Genomic DNA, 12,532 nt, shown 5'->3' on the forward strand with positions numbered 1-12,532 from the left:
TAATTTAATATTAAAAAAGTAATTCTGCTTCATGGAGCATAACAATATTTTCAACTTTGGTTTCATTCTGATTCTAAACAAAAATGTTAAGTTCTCTACAACAGAGAATGGAGTCTTGGCTCCAGGCCAGTCCTCCTGACTGGCTACTCTACAACTGTGGATGCTGGAAGCCCGGAGGTCTCTGACTATGAAGCTTCCCAGGCATTCTATCAGGAAACAGGCAGGGTTCTGTCAGAATTTTGTCAAAATAAATCATAAAACCTTTAGATTTTGCTGAACTAGCAATTGCCAACGGGAAAAAAATGTTTTGTCAGATTTTTTCTGACCAGTTCTAGTTATTCATTGCATTTCTTACCACTTTCAATCTGAGGCCAGGTCTACACTCATATAGGGAATTCAAATCAAGATACGCAACTCCAGCTATGTTAATTGTGTAGCTAGAGTTGACCTTGTTTCACGATTCCCTGCCACTCCCACAGCAAGAGGCCAACTGCAGCAAACCTTCCCGTCAGCTTTCCTTACTCCTTGCAGAAGCAGGAGTAGCAGCAGCTGGTGGAGGCTCCTTCTGATTTCAATTTAGCGAGTCTTCTTAACTAGACTCACTAAATCAAACTTCGGAAGATTGATAGTGGCAGCACCGATCTTCCATCGAGTGAAGACATGGCCAAAGTATCTCAATGCACTTCACCAATGTTAATAAATTAACTACATGAGCTGGGATTGTTCCCATTTCATAGATGGAGAAATTGAGGTAGAGAAAGGTTGCATAGCCTATCAAATTCAATTGATAAATGAGTGTTAGAATCATGGCTGAAACCTGTATCTTCTGATTTCCACCCATGGCATAACCATTAGACCAATGTTCTTGAACTGTCAACTGTTGGCAGCAGAACCAAAGGCTTCAGCTGTTGGAAACATTATAGTACATTTTTATATATATATATATATATATATATATATATACACACACACACACACACACACACACACACACACAGTATATGGCTTTAAAATGCACTTACATAATTTCTAAGCAAGACTAACAAATCACTGCTGGAAATGGGTAGCCCACAAATGCATGGCCATTGCTGGCAACCTGCAGCAGTTTACATTTTTTTCAAAGAAGTTTTACTAGATTTAGAGCATTTTACTTATTTTGTTTTCTCCCCAGTTCTACACATTTCATCCTTAGAGTTCAATTAAAATACACTTTTCAGATGTCAACATTACAACTGAATTCATTCAACCATCCACAATGCCTCAGCATCCTTTAGGCTGACAGTGTGAAAACAAACAGAATAAAAAAAGACTGACATTCATTATAGTAGGGTAGTATTTTAGATGTGGTATTCAAAATTAGATACCACTTCGGAAGAGAGCACTGCAAACAAGTTTGAGATATCCTGCCTACATTTTTTTATATTGAATATTACTGTATTTCTACAATCATTCATGGAAAGATAGGCATTCTATATTCCATTTGATCATCCTTATGCAGTATAAACCATTAATTCCTTCTTAGCTTTTCCAGAATGGGGAAGAGAGGCAGAAAGGAAAAACAGTGACAAACAATTAAGCATTTTGAATCTGAGAATATATTTTAGAGACTAATCACAATATTATTCCAGGAAATGGAACAACTGACTTCCCACATTTTCATGGTCTCTCTTGGCTCAAAGTATTAAAAATATTGTTGAATATAACAAATCCAACTTTACTACTGAGTATCCAAATGAGTAAATAGCTCAATCTCATATGCATACTTTATAAGAATGCAGTATTTGAAAGTTGGGAACGCTCTTTAGTACATTTAGGGGCTTGTCATCACTGCAGTTGCTCAAGTTACAGTTTGAGCAATTATCCCAAACTTGAGTCCCATCCACACACCAATTTACGTGTGATATTCTTTTATCTTGAGTTGGCTGGTCCTCATGGGGGTATAGGCTACAGTGCAACTTAATAACTTACCAGCTGCTACCACAATTGCTCTGTGTAGCTCAATATTTCATAGTGTAGCTGCTCTTACTCAAGCTAGGATAATACTAGAAAAGCGGCCTGAGTCATGGACACATTTTTGACTTATGACAACAAAAGCTTTATATGTTTTTCCATCCATGGCTAAAGAGCCAAAATCTGATTCCTTTGAAGTTAGTGGCACAACTTCCATCGACTTGAGCAAGATCAGTTATTTGCCTGAAGTTTTCAATTCATGACGCTATGTTTTGCAGTGATGGCAAAGGATTTAGAATAATCCGTTTCTGTTGGGGTTTTTTTGTCTTTTTTTAATAGCCTCTGAGTTCTGTGATGAAGGTGAGTAATGGAAAGAGTAAGCAACTTTCTTTGAGATAGCACTAAGGAAACTCCTAGAAGTTCCTGTTCTCAGGGACTGTGTAAGACCCTAGGGAAATTTTGGCATATGTTTGGTTTCTACAATGCTGGAAAACAGAAAGGTGGTTAAAAAACAAAAGTCATACTACACACACAAAACCCCTGTTTGTCTGAGCTTGTGTGGCTGAAAACTGCAATAAGCTCACATCATTCTAGCTAGTGAAGTCCACTTTGAATGAAACTATTCATTCCAACTACCCACAATAACCACTTTGAAGTGTTTTGCAGCTTTAACCATTTTGAGTAGAAATCTGAGAAGGAGAAGTATCACATCTTGCTGTTTTGCTGCAATAGGTACAGCTTTATTTAGTTTTATTGGTTCTTGCTGTGCTACTCCATTATTAGTTATTTGTAGTGTGAAAGCACAAAATCAGGAATTAGAATCCTACTGTGCCAGGCACTGAACAGAAATAAAAAGAGATTGTCCCTACCCCAAAAAAAGCTAACTCTAGGACTCATTTCACATCATTAATATGTTCTCTTTAGAAATAGGTTACAGTTCAAATGGTGTACAAAAGAATGTAAATTAAAACCCTTCTCACAATGAAGCATCAGACCATGCTGACTACCACTGTTCAAAAAACTATTAAGCATGGTTCTGCAGGAGCAGTGTTGCAATATGGACAGAACTCTGCCACAATCAGTCAGATGAACCACTCCCATCCTTGAACCACTCCCTTCCTTGAAATCAGGATTATTCTCAAACTAGAGCCAACCAAACAGTATATAGTAAAACGTCAGTTCAACAAATTTAGTCCATCTTTGTGTTTGCAAATTATCTTCAGAGTTTGCCTGACTAGTTATTTAGAAAATGATTTGCTGAATGGCTTTCTGAACGTATTTCCCGCCCATGGATTGCTCACAAACAATTTTCCACAGCTACTGCTTCAAGTATTCACTATTCATAATTTCCTGTTTGTGCTGTGTGATTAGATGCTTAAGTCAGATGACTGTGTTAGGATGGGTAGGAATGGTATCCCGCCCCTTTGTTTGTCAGAAGCTGGGAATGAGCAGCAAGGGGTGGATCACCTGATGATTACCTGTTCTGTTCACTACCTCTGGGGCATCTAGCATTGGCCACTGTCAGAAAACAGAATATTGGGCTAAGCTTGATGGACCTAGTATAGTCATTCTTATGTTTTTATTCCCTGACTGAGTGACTGCCATCTCAAGCCCTTTCAAAACGACCAAATAAACTCTCCATTAAAGTTACTGGTAGGAATAAGTTTTTATTTTAATTATCATCATAAATACATTTCTACCATATTTAAGGGTCTAATAATGACATGTTTTGTAACTGTGATAAGCATAGATAAGAGTCACACTCTTACTGTGGGGCATTAAAAATGTATAAAAATAGATTACCACGTTATTAAAAGTGCTAATAAGCCAGGCCTAGAGGTAATGGTCAGGCATCGCAAGACCAACACTGACAATGCATTAGCTAACAACTTGGAACAAATCAAACCATGAAAAGAGAACCTGAAAGCAGGGAGATGATTTACTATTTTGATTTAAAAAATTTCGATTAAAAATGACATTTTAAAAAACAAAATTTCATTACCCTATGCAGTAAGTAACTTAAATTCCTAAAATGGAAACAATTTTAAAAATCTAACTTAATCTTCACATTTTTTCTTAGTTTCATCATGTTTTCCATTCAATTCACATTGAATTGAACCATGAAAAACAGACTCATCAAGAAAGTTTTCCTTTGCCGTAGAACCCATCTGTATCCACATTCACTTTGTGGTGTGTAGTACAGTGAAGTAGAGTGACACTTGAAACCCATATATTTTAGGTGTGATTTATCTTGCAGAATCCCTTTAATCTTTCCTTCTAGACTTGCTCCAAGGTGAATTTTACAATTTAGTATTTTAGAAACAAAAGACAGGACTATGCAGCACTTTAAAGACTAACAAGATGGTTTATTAGGTGATGAGCTTTTGTGAGCCAGACCCACTTCCTCAGATCAAATTGAGGTAGTGGGTCTGGCCCATGGAAGCTCATCATCTAATAAACCATCTTGTTAGTCTTTAAAGTGCTGCATAGTCCTGTCTTTTGTTTCAGAAAGACCAGACTAACACAGCTACGTCTCTATTAGTATTTTAGAAACACTGGTGCTTTTATAATGCTCATAAAGGTAATGTGCCAGGGAAAAAAAATTGGGTTTGTGCCCTTTTGAGCTACTCTAGGATGTATTCTATTAAAGGATATGCCTGCCCTGTACTACCATTAGTTGGCCAAGCATGGCTCTGCTGACCCTTGCCTCAGTTTCCCCTTCACTCAAGGCCCATTAAAAATCTACACAATCCAGACATTCAAAACATCCACTTTGCAGGGTACAATTTATAATTGATTAAGTCTTGCACAAAGTCTTTCAAAATAGAACTCAATCCTACAGTTTTCAATTCTGTTTTAGCTGGGCCATAGCCCTCCTCCCTGTGGGCTTGTCTTCCTGCTTTCCTAGCACTTCTTACCTGGATTTGATCTTCTACACAGACCTTCCCAACTGATGCAGGGTCCTGCAGGAGCCTTCTAACCCCCTACAGTGTCTGCAGGCATCTGCCTACCACTACCTGCAGCGGTATCCCCCTTTGTAAAACTTAGGTGGCTTCCTGTAAGCTCAATCAGTCCAGGAAAAATAGATCCCATTCCCTCTTAAAGAGGCTAGTGACATGTCCCTATCTTTCCAGTGGAGCACAAGCCATCTTTACGAATATCTGCCCATCAGAGAAGCCTCCAAATTTCTTCATATTTGTTTTCCTGCTGTGAGTAGAGCAAGCTAGAGGTTTCTCACCTGTAGTAATTCCTCTCTCCATCTCTTCTCCTCCTCAACTCTGTAACTGAGATCTGGGATGGGAGGGAGAACTGCCATCCCCCATCCTATCACTCACCGTGAACTTTAATTCTTCCTGCTCGATTTGTCTTACTTATATGCCTGCCAGGTTACAGCCTCTTCTTCACACATGTGAAGTCTAGCTGAAACACAACCAGTGCTGACAGAGTTTTAAAATGCTATGTAGATTTGTCAAAAACTAGACCAGTTCACTGACAACTGATTTTCCCTCCACCCAAGATTTTTTTTTAAAGGAAGCAAATTTGTTTAGATGAAGCTATGCTGAGAAGAGAGATCTAAATACAGCTGGGAGAGCAAAATGTAATAGAATGGGAATTAAACAGGGCCAGAGAAAGTCACTGCTGCAGAAGGAAGCTGTAATTACTTAAGAGAACAAACAAGGACAGTTAATATTTTGACTAAGCTGTTGTACTTACCCGCATATCCTCCAGCTGGATTTCCAAAGATTTTTTCACCAACACCAATTCCTTTCTTTCCTTCACAGCATGTGCCAGGACACTTTCTAAATGTTGCTTTTCTTTCTACAATACAAACGTTTGACAGACTCAGGAACGCTGATATTGCTGTCTCCCTAGCCTGCCTCTGGAAGACCTACAAACAAGCATAAAACTGCAAACACTTATAAAAACACCGTCACTGGCTTCCTCTTGCCTGCTATATCACCAAAAGTCCATGTTCCACTACTCCCTACTTACAAGCTCCCATTTCCTCTTATACTCACTCAGGCACATCACCAACATGCCCATCTCTCCCTTTCAGTGTTATTTTTACACTGCTGTTTTGGCCGAAGCATCCTCCTAGTACCTGTAGACGAGGCTCCAACCTGCTTTCTCCCTAAAGCTCACATGCTTTGCACAGGTCTCCCTGCACCAATGATTTTGCCTGCCTTCATCTCATCTTTTATTTTTGTGCAATGTGCCCACCCAATAACAAATAGGAACACTACACCAGTTACCTGGCTGGTTTTGTAACTTACCTCATATCTCTCTATTTTTTCCTTCATTGTATCATCTTCTCCTTTCATGTTATCAATCTGTTGAAGAAGTTGTTTAATTTTGCCCTCTAGCTCTTTAATTGTTCTCTTCAGTTGTTCATTTTGCTCAGCCAACTCCTTCACTTGATTTTCTGCACTATTTTGCATCTGTTTGGCAGTGTCTCTTTCACTGGCTGAGAGCGCAGCATTCTAGTCAGAAAAGAGTAAAAGTAACAGTTACACAAAACCTCCATTTTTAAAGACAACTGTAAAAACAGCTCTCAGTCCATGTAATCCTGGATGACAATTTTAAATATGGAAAACTTTTATGATGCATCTAGATCAGCGGTTCCCGCTGGCCCTGGGCTGCACGTGGAGTTCCGCATTCCTCCTTTGAAATGTACAAGAGCCCCAGCGGAAGGAATGCAGACGTGCCTATCAACTAGTCGAGTAGTTGATGGAAATTCCATCGACTAGTAAAAGTAATCGTTAGTTAACATCCCTAACTCAAACCAGCGGGTACTGGGGGGAGGCTAGTATCACCCAGCTGTCGGGTGGGTGCCATGAGCCCAAGACGCACACGGGCTGAGTAACCCTGCACTTTAGGCCCCAACTATTAACAGCCTTGGGAGGAACTCTCGAGCCACCAGAAATGTGCACCAGCCCCCTGTCGCTTGTGCCTCAGACACCAATGATCCCGTGCATGTATTGGGGGCTGGGCTGTTGCCAGGCCTGGCAGGGCAGGGGCAGGGTCTCTTCTCAGCCGCGAAAGAGCAGTTTGCTATGCAGCAGGACAGCTGTGCAGAGCCCAGCACAGCAGCCTTAGAGCAGTCTTGACCCAGGCAGCAGCACTCAGCTGGCAGCTGGGAGGCAGTGCAGGGCTAGGTGAGGGGGGCAGGGAGGCACTGGGAGTTCTGGGGGCAGGGCTAGTGCTGGGAAGATCTGGGGGTCGGGGTTCTTTAAGAGGCAGAAGCTGGCACTGGGGGGCTCTGGGGACAAGGGGAGGCTCAGGAGCGGGGTGCAGCGGGGCTCTGGAAACAGGAAGCTGGCCCTGAGGGGGTCTGGTGGTGGGAGGAGGCTGGCACTGGAGGGCTCTGAGGGCAGGAGGCTGGCACGGGGGCAGGGGGCAGAGGACTCTGGGATCAGTGGCTGGTGCTGGGGGGGTCGTGGAGGGCTCTAGGGGCTAGGGCTGGCACTGAGGTACTCTGGAGGTTGGGGCTCTGGTGATCCGATAACATTTATTTGCATATTTGTTTGCATAATGAATATGCAAATAAAATGTTACCAGTGCACAGAAAGTTTGTAAATGGGTTTACGGTCCCTGGTATCAAAATGTTGGGAACCACTAATATAGATAAAGCAACACTATCAACTGGAGGCCTTTTGGAGCAAACCCAAAGCCAGAGGGAATGAACAGAACAATCATCAAGTGATCCATCCCCTGTCACCCATTCCTACACATTCTGGCTAATAGCCATTGAAGGACCTATCCTCCATGAATTTATCTAGCTCTTTTTTGAACCCTGTTAAAATCCTGGTCTTTACAACATCCTCTGGCAAGGAGTTCCACAGGTTGTGTGAAGAAATACCTTCTTCTTGCATTATGGAAACAAGTAAATAGCTTTTCCTTATTTACTTTCTCCACAGTCATGATTTTATAGATTTCTTAGCATCCCCTGTTTTAAGCTGAAAAGTCCTAGTCTTATTACTCTCTCCTCATACAGCAGCCATTCCAAAACCCAATAATTTTTGTTGCCCTGTTCTGAACTTTTTCCAATGCCAAGATATGATGGTGAGATGAGATGACCACATCTGCATGCAGCATTCAACATGTGGTTGTACCATGGATTTCTATAGAAGCAATAAGATGTTTTCTGTCTTAGGCTACGTCTATGCTGCTGCATCCAGGGAACGCGTTTGCGCTTCTGCTTTTTTTTGCAGAAGAGCAAGCATGCTCTTTCAAGGAGCCCTGTATTCCTCATTTCACATCTAGGCTGTATCTACACTGGCGCAATCTTGTGCAAAAGCGGCTGTTCTTGCGCAAAAACTTGCTGCTTGTCTACACTGGCCGTGTGTTCTTGCATAAGTAAACTGACGTTCTAATGTATGAAATCAGGGCTTCTTGCACCAGAACTCTGATGCTCCTGCTCAGGAATAAGCCCTTTTGCGCAACTGTTCTTGTGCAAGAGGCCAGTTTAGACAGGCAACATGAATTCCTTGAGCAAGAAAGCCCTGTGGTTAAAATGACCATCAGAGCTTTCTTGCGCAAGAGAGCATCTACACTAGCATGGATACTCTTGCGCAAAAGTACATGCCAGTGTAGACGCTCTCTTCTGGAAGAGTTTTTGCAGAAGAACACTTTCGCAAAAGAGTTTTTGCTTGAGAACATGCCAGTGTAGACAAGCAGCATAGCCCTAGATGGGGCCAAATGGCAGAAAAGCCTCTTCCAGAAAAACAAGCAGAAAAAGCTACGCAAATTGTGAAACACAATTTGCATACCTTTTTATGATAGAACCCAATAGTGCAGACCTAGCCTTATTCTCTAACCATTTCTTAATGATTCCTAACACTGTTTGCTTTTTTGACTACTGCTGCACATCAAGTGGATGTTTTCAGAGAACTATCCACTAGGCATGTAAACATGCAGTTAAAAATATAAGCATGTAACCACTAAAGAGCATAGCGGTTACATCATAACTTGCGCTGCGAGTTCTGCAGTATCAAGCTTATTTAAGCAAAGCTGCATCCCCAGGACTGGAGCCCGGGCTCCTGCCAGCCCTGCTTCTGGGGAGGAGGCCCCTGCCAATCTTACTCCCAGGGAACCAGCATGCCATGGACAGGGGCTGCTTTAGCCGCTATAGGTTAACCAGAAACAGCAATTCTCACCCATTAAAGGTGAGGTTTACAGGTTAATCTGTTACATCCCTACTTTCCACAATGACTCCAAGATCTATCTTGAGTGATAGCAGCTAGTTTAGTCCCCACCAGTGTTCCCTCTAAACTGTGGGGCAGCACAGCTTCATGGGTGATTAATCAGCCCAGCCCAGTCAGAGGCTCAACGGTCCCCACAAGGAGCTGACTGACTGGGCGGGGCTGATTAATCACTTGTGAAGCTGTGCTGCCCCACAGTTTAGAGGGAACACTGGTCCCCCCACCCTTTTATACATATAGTTGGGATTATTTTTTCCAATGTACATTACTTGCATTTATCAACATTAAAATTCATCTGCCATTTTGTTGCCCAGTCACTTAGTTTTTTGAAGCTCCCGTGAAGCTCTTCACAGTCTGCTTAACTATCTTGAGCAGTTTGGTATCATCTTCAATTTTTGCCACCTCACTGTTTATCCCTTTCTCCAGATTGTTTGTTAATATGTTGAATAGGATTGGTCCCAGTATGGACCCCTGGAGAACACAACTAGTTATCTCTCTCCAGTCTGAAAAATGACCGTTTATTTCTATCCTTTGCTTCCTGTCTTTTAACCAGTTGTCAATCCATGAGAAGACCTTCCCTCTTATTCCACAACAGCTTATTTTGCTTAAGAGCCTTTGGTGAGGGCCCTTGTCAAAGGCTTTCAGGAAATCTAAGTACAGTAAAACTCCATTAGTCTGGCATCCAATGCTCTGGGACTCCTGATGGTCCGGCACCATCAGGAACTCGGAAGTGCTGGGGCAGCCGGAAAGGCTTCCCCCATTCAGCTGCTGTTGAAATTGACCAGCAGCTGAATCGGGGAAGCCGGGAGCAGAGCAGCTGGGGTGCTGCCGGGTTGCTGCCGGGTTGGTCTCGTAGCGCTGCCCGTCGGGGCTGCGGGACCAACCCGGCAGCACCCCAGCTGCTCTTGGGGACACCTGGGGCAGAGCAGCTGGGGTGCTGCCGGGTTGGTCCCGCAGCCCCGAGGGGCAGCGCTATGGGACCAACCGGGCAGTACCCCAGCTGCTCTGTCCCAGGCGTCCCCAAGAGCAGCTGGGGTGCTGCTAGGTTGGTGCCGTAGCGCCGCCCCTCGGTGCTGCAGGACCAACCCGGCAGCACCCCAGCTGCTCTATTGCAGGCATCCTCAATTCAGCTGCTGCTGAAACTGACCAGCAGCGGCTGAATCAGGGACGCCTGGGGCAGAGCCGGACTATCGTAAGGGGGGGCTATGAGGGGTCTGGGGTGGCATCCCCTCCCACCCCACTCCTGACCCCTCATATCCCCCCCCCTTCTGATAGTCCGGCATATTTGATAATCCAGCACTCCCTGGGTCCTAAAGGTGCCGGATTATCGGAAGTTTACTGTACACTGGATCCCCTTTGTCCACATGCTTGTTTATCTCCTCAAATAATTCTAATAGATAAACAAGGCATGATTTCTCTTTACAGAAACCATGTTGACTTTTCCTCAACAAATTACATTCAGCTATGTGTCTGACAATTCTGTTCTTTACTATAGTTTCAACCAATTTGTCTGGTACTTACCAGTCTATAATTGCCACGGTCACTTCTAGAGCTCTTTTTGATAATTGGCATCACATTAGCTATCTTCCAGTCACTTCTTAGGCATTATTACACTTTTAAGTAGTAGCCACTGTGTCACAGCAGCCTTTTGTCTGTCATCTATTTATTTTACTGCATCCCATCTTATGCCCCTAGGTAAGTGTAATCTCATACTTAAGCATTTTTTGAAGTAAATTTAGGAAAACCTAATAGACCTCAAGAGCAATGCAAGTCTTTGAGGAGGAAGTGAGTGTGTGTGTACTCAAGAGGAGTTTTAATCTAACTATACGTGAGTTGCTGTGGGTTGCTCTATGTTTTACTGGGAGATAGGGGCAGAGGTGTTGGGAGTTTAGCGTCTGAGTTTTGTTACTCTGTTTTATTAATATATGATGGGATGCTTAAAGTTTTGTATACTTTTGTATACTTGTTTAGAAACAAAAATATAATGCATTAAGACAAAATTATAATAAAGCTGCTTTGGCTGTTCTCACATGACATGGCATTACACTGTGTATTCATAGGGTTTGGGTTTTTTTGGCAATGTTCTTAGTTGCAGCATTTGAATCTTCAGAGCTAATCTTCGCTCTGTACGTATCATATGCCTTGTTTAAAATTTGTCCCATTGTTTATACGTCTCTTCAGTGAATTTCTTTCACTTTAGAATCTATAAACAGAATGCCTATTTTAATACTGTTTTGCAAAAATGAATAAACAATGTTTAAAAGTAAATGAAATCATGATAATCTTCTGAAACTGATAAAGAATTGGGGTTTGTTATATTCAAAATTAAACCCATGTTAACAAAAGAACAGAGGGTCAGACATAAGTCTACGGGTAGGGGGGGAAGATATAAACGAGGAGGAGATGCTGGAAGGGGAGTGTCATTGTTATCATTATATGTGGTGTAGCAGGTTGTGGAAGGAAGAATCAAATAACAGAACAATCCTGAAAAGAGCTGATAAAGCAAGCCTAAATGTGTATGCAGCATACACATTTGTAAACTCTTCAACTCATAGCGGTGACCCGTAGTCGGACCTGAACTGTGGCTCTTCACTTATTTTTCATCCAAAACATCCACTAGGCAGGTAAGACTGCTCTGTGATAAAATGTTTTTTTCTTGATCCTGGCATTTAGGCCCTAATCTTACAAAGGAATCTCAGTACAGATCCTTATTTCCCATACAAAGTCCCATTGACTTTTGCATTAGTAACTTCAAAAATATATAAGCACGACATCATATAGATTATATTTACATTCATCTCAGAAATACAAAATGAATTGCCCAGTGGAAGTGAAATGAATTCTTTTGTAGATAAAATGAAAAGAGGGGTGATACCTATTTTATAGTATTTTTGCTCTTTTGACAAGAAAGAGAGATAAGCAGTATTTCATTTGCACACTGAAACAAAAGCAATTGCTTTTAAATGGAGATTTCTCTCCAGGTGTAAAAGGACATACCAGCAACAAAGACATACAGTGCTGTATGCTACTGGAAAACCAACACAGAAGAAGGGGAAAAAAGGAGAACAGTACTGAAAAGTTACACAAGAGGCTCTTATTCTACAAAGAATAATTGTTTTCACTAATTGTTTTCTAGTAAGCAATAACAAAAATATGCAAATTACTCTGATAAAGCTGTAACTCGGAAATCACTCAGACTGTACAATTGGGTTAATGAACTCTTTATACAAAAACTGGCAACACACACAGGATGAAAAGTTCTAGTCTTTTGCAAGTACACAAAAAGGCAGTCAATTTTTCTGAACATACATATTGGTTAAAGAGCTCTGAAATGAATTTCTGCTGATGCTGTAACTTGACATATACTTTGTGGTAATATC

The 12,532-nt window shown here is 41.8% G+C and overlaps 1 protein-coding gene across 7 annotated transcripts in view; it reads right to left on the reverse strand.

The window, feature by feature from the left end:
* Nucleotides 1–12,532, reverse strand: part of CGNL1 (cingulin like 1) — a 134,925-nt gene that overhangs the window by 31,445 nt on the left and 90,948 nt on the right. For all 7 annotated transcript variants that reach the window (XM_025190061.3, XM_075897322.2, XM_075897323.2 and 4 more), the window contains 2 exons: nt 6,225–6,431; nt 5,665–5,769 (listed from right to left, as the gene is read on the reverse strand). In XM_025190061.3, the coding sequence (XP_025045846.3) occupies nt 5,665–5,769; nt 6,225–6,431 (312 nt within the window). The remainder of the gene's footprint in view (nt 1–5,664; nt 5,770–6,224; nt 6,432–12,532) is intronic.

The sequence above is a fragment of the Pelodiscus sinensis genome, chromosome 14, assembly GCF_052426305.1.
Source record: "Pelodiscus sinensis isolate ZL-2025 chromosome 14, ASM5242630v1, whole genome shotgun sequence".
Classification (NCBI taxonomy): domain Eukaryota; kingdom Metazoa; phylum Chordata; order Testudines; family Trionychidae; genus Pelodiscus; species Pelodiscus sinensis.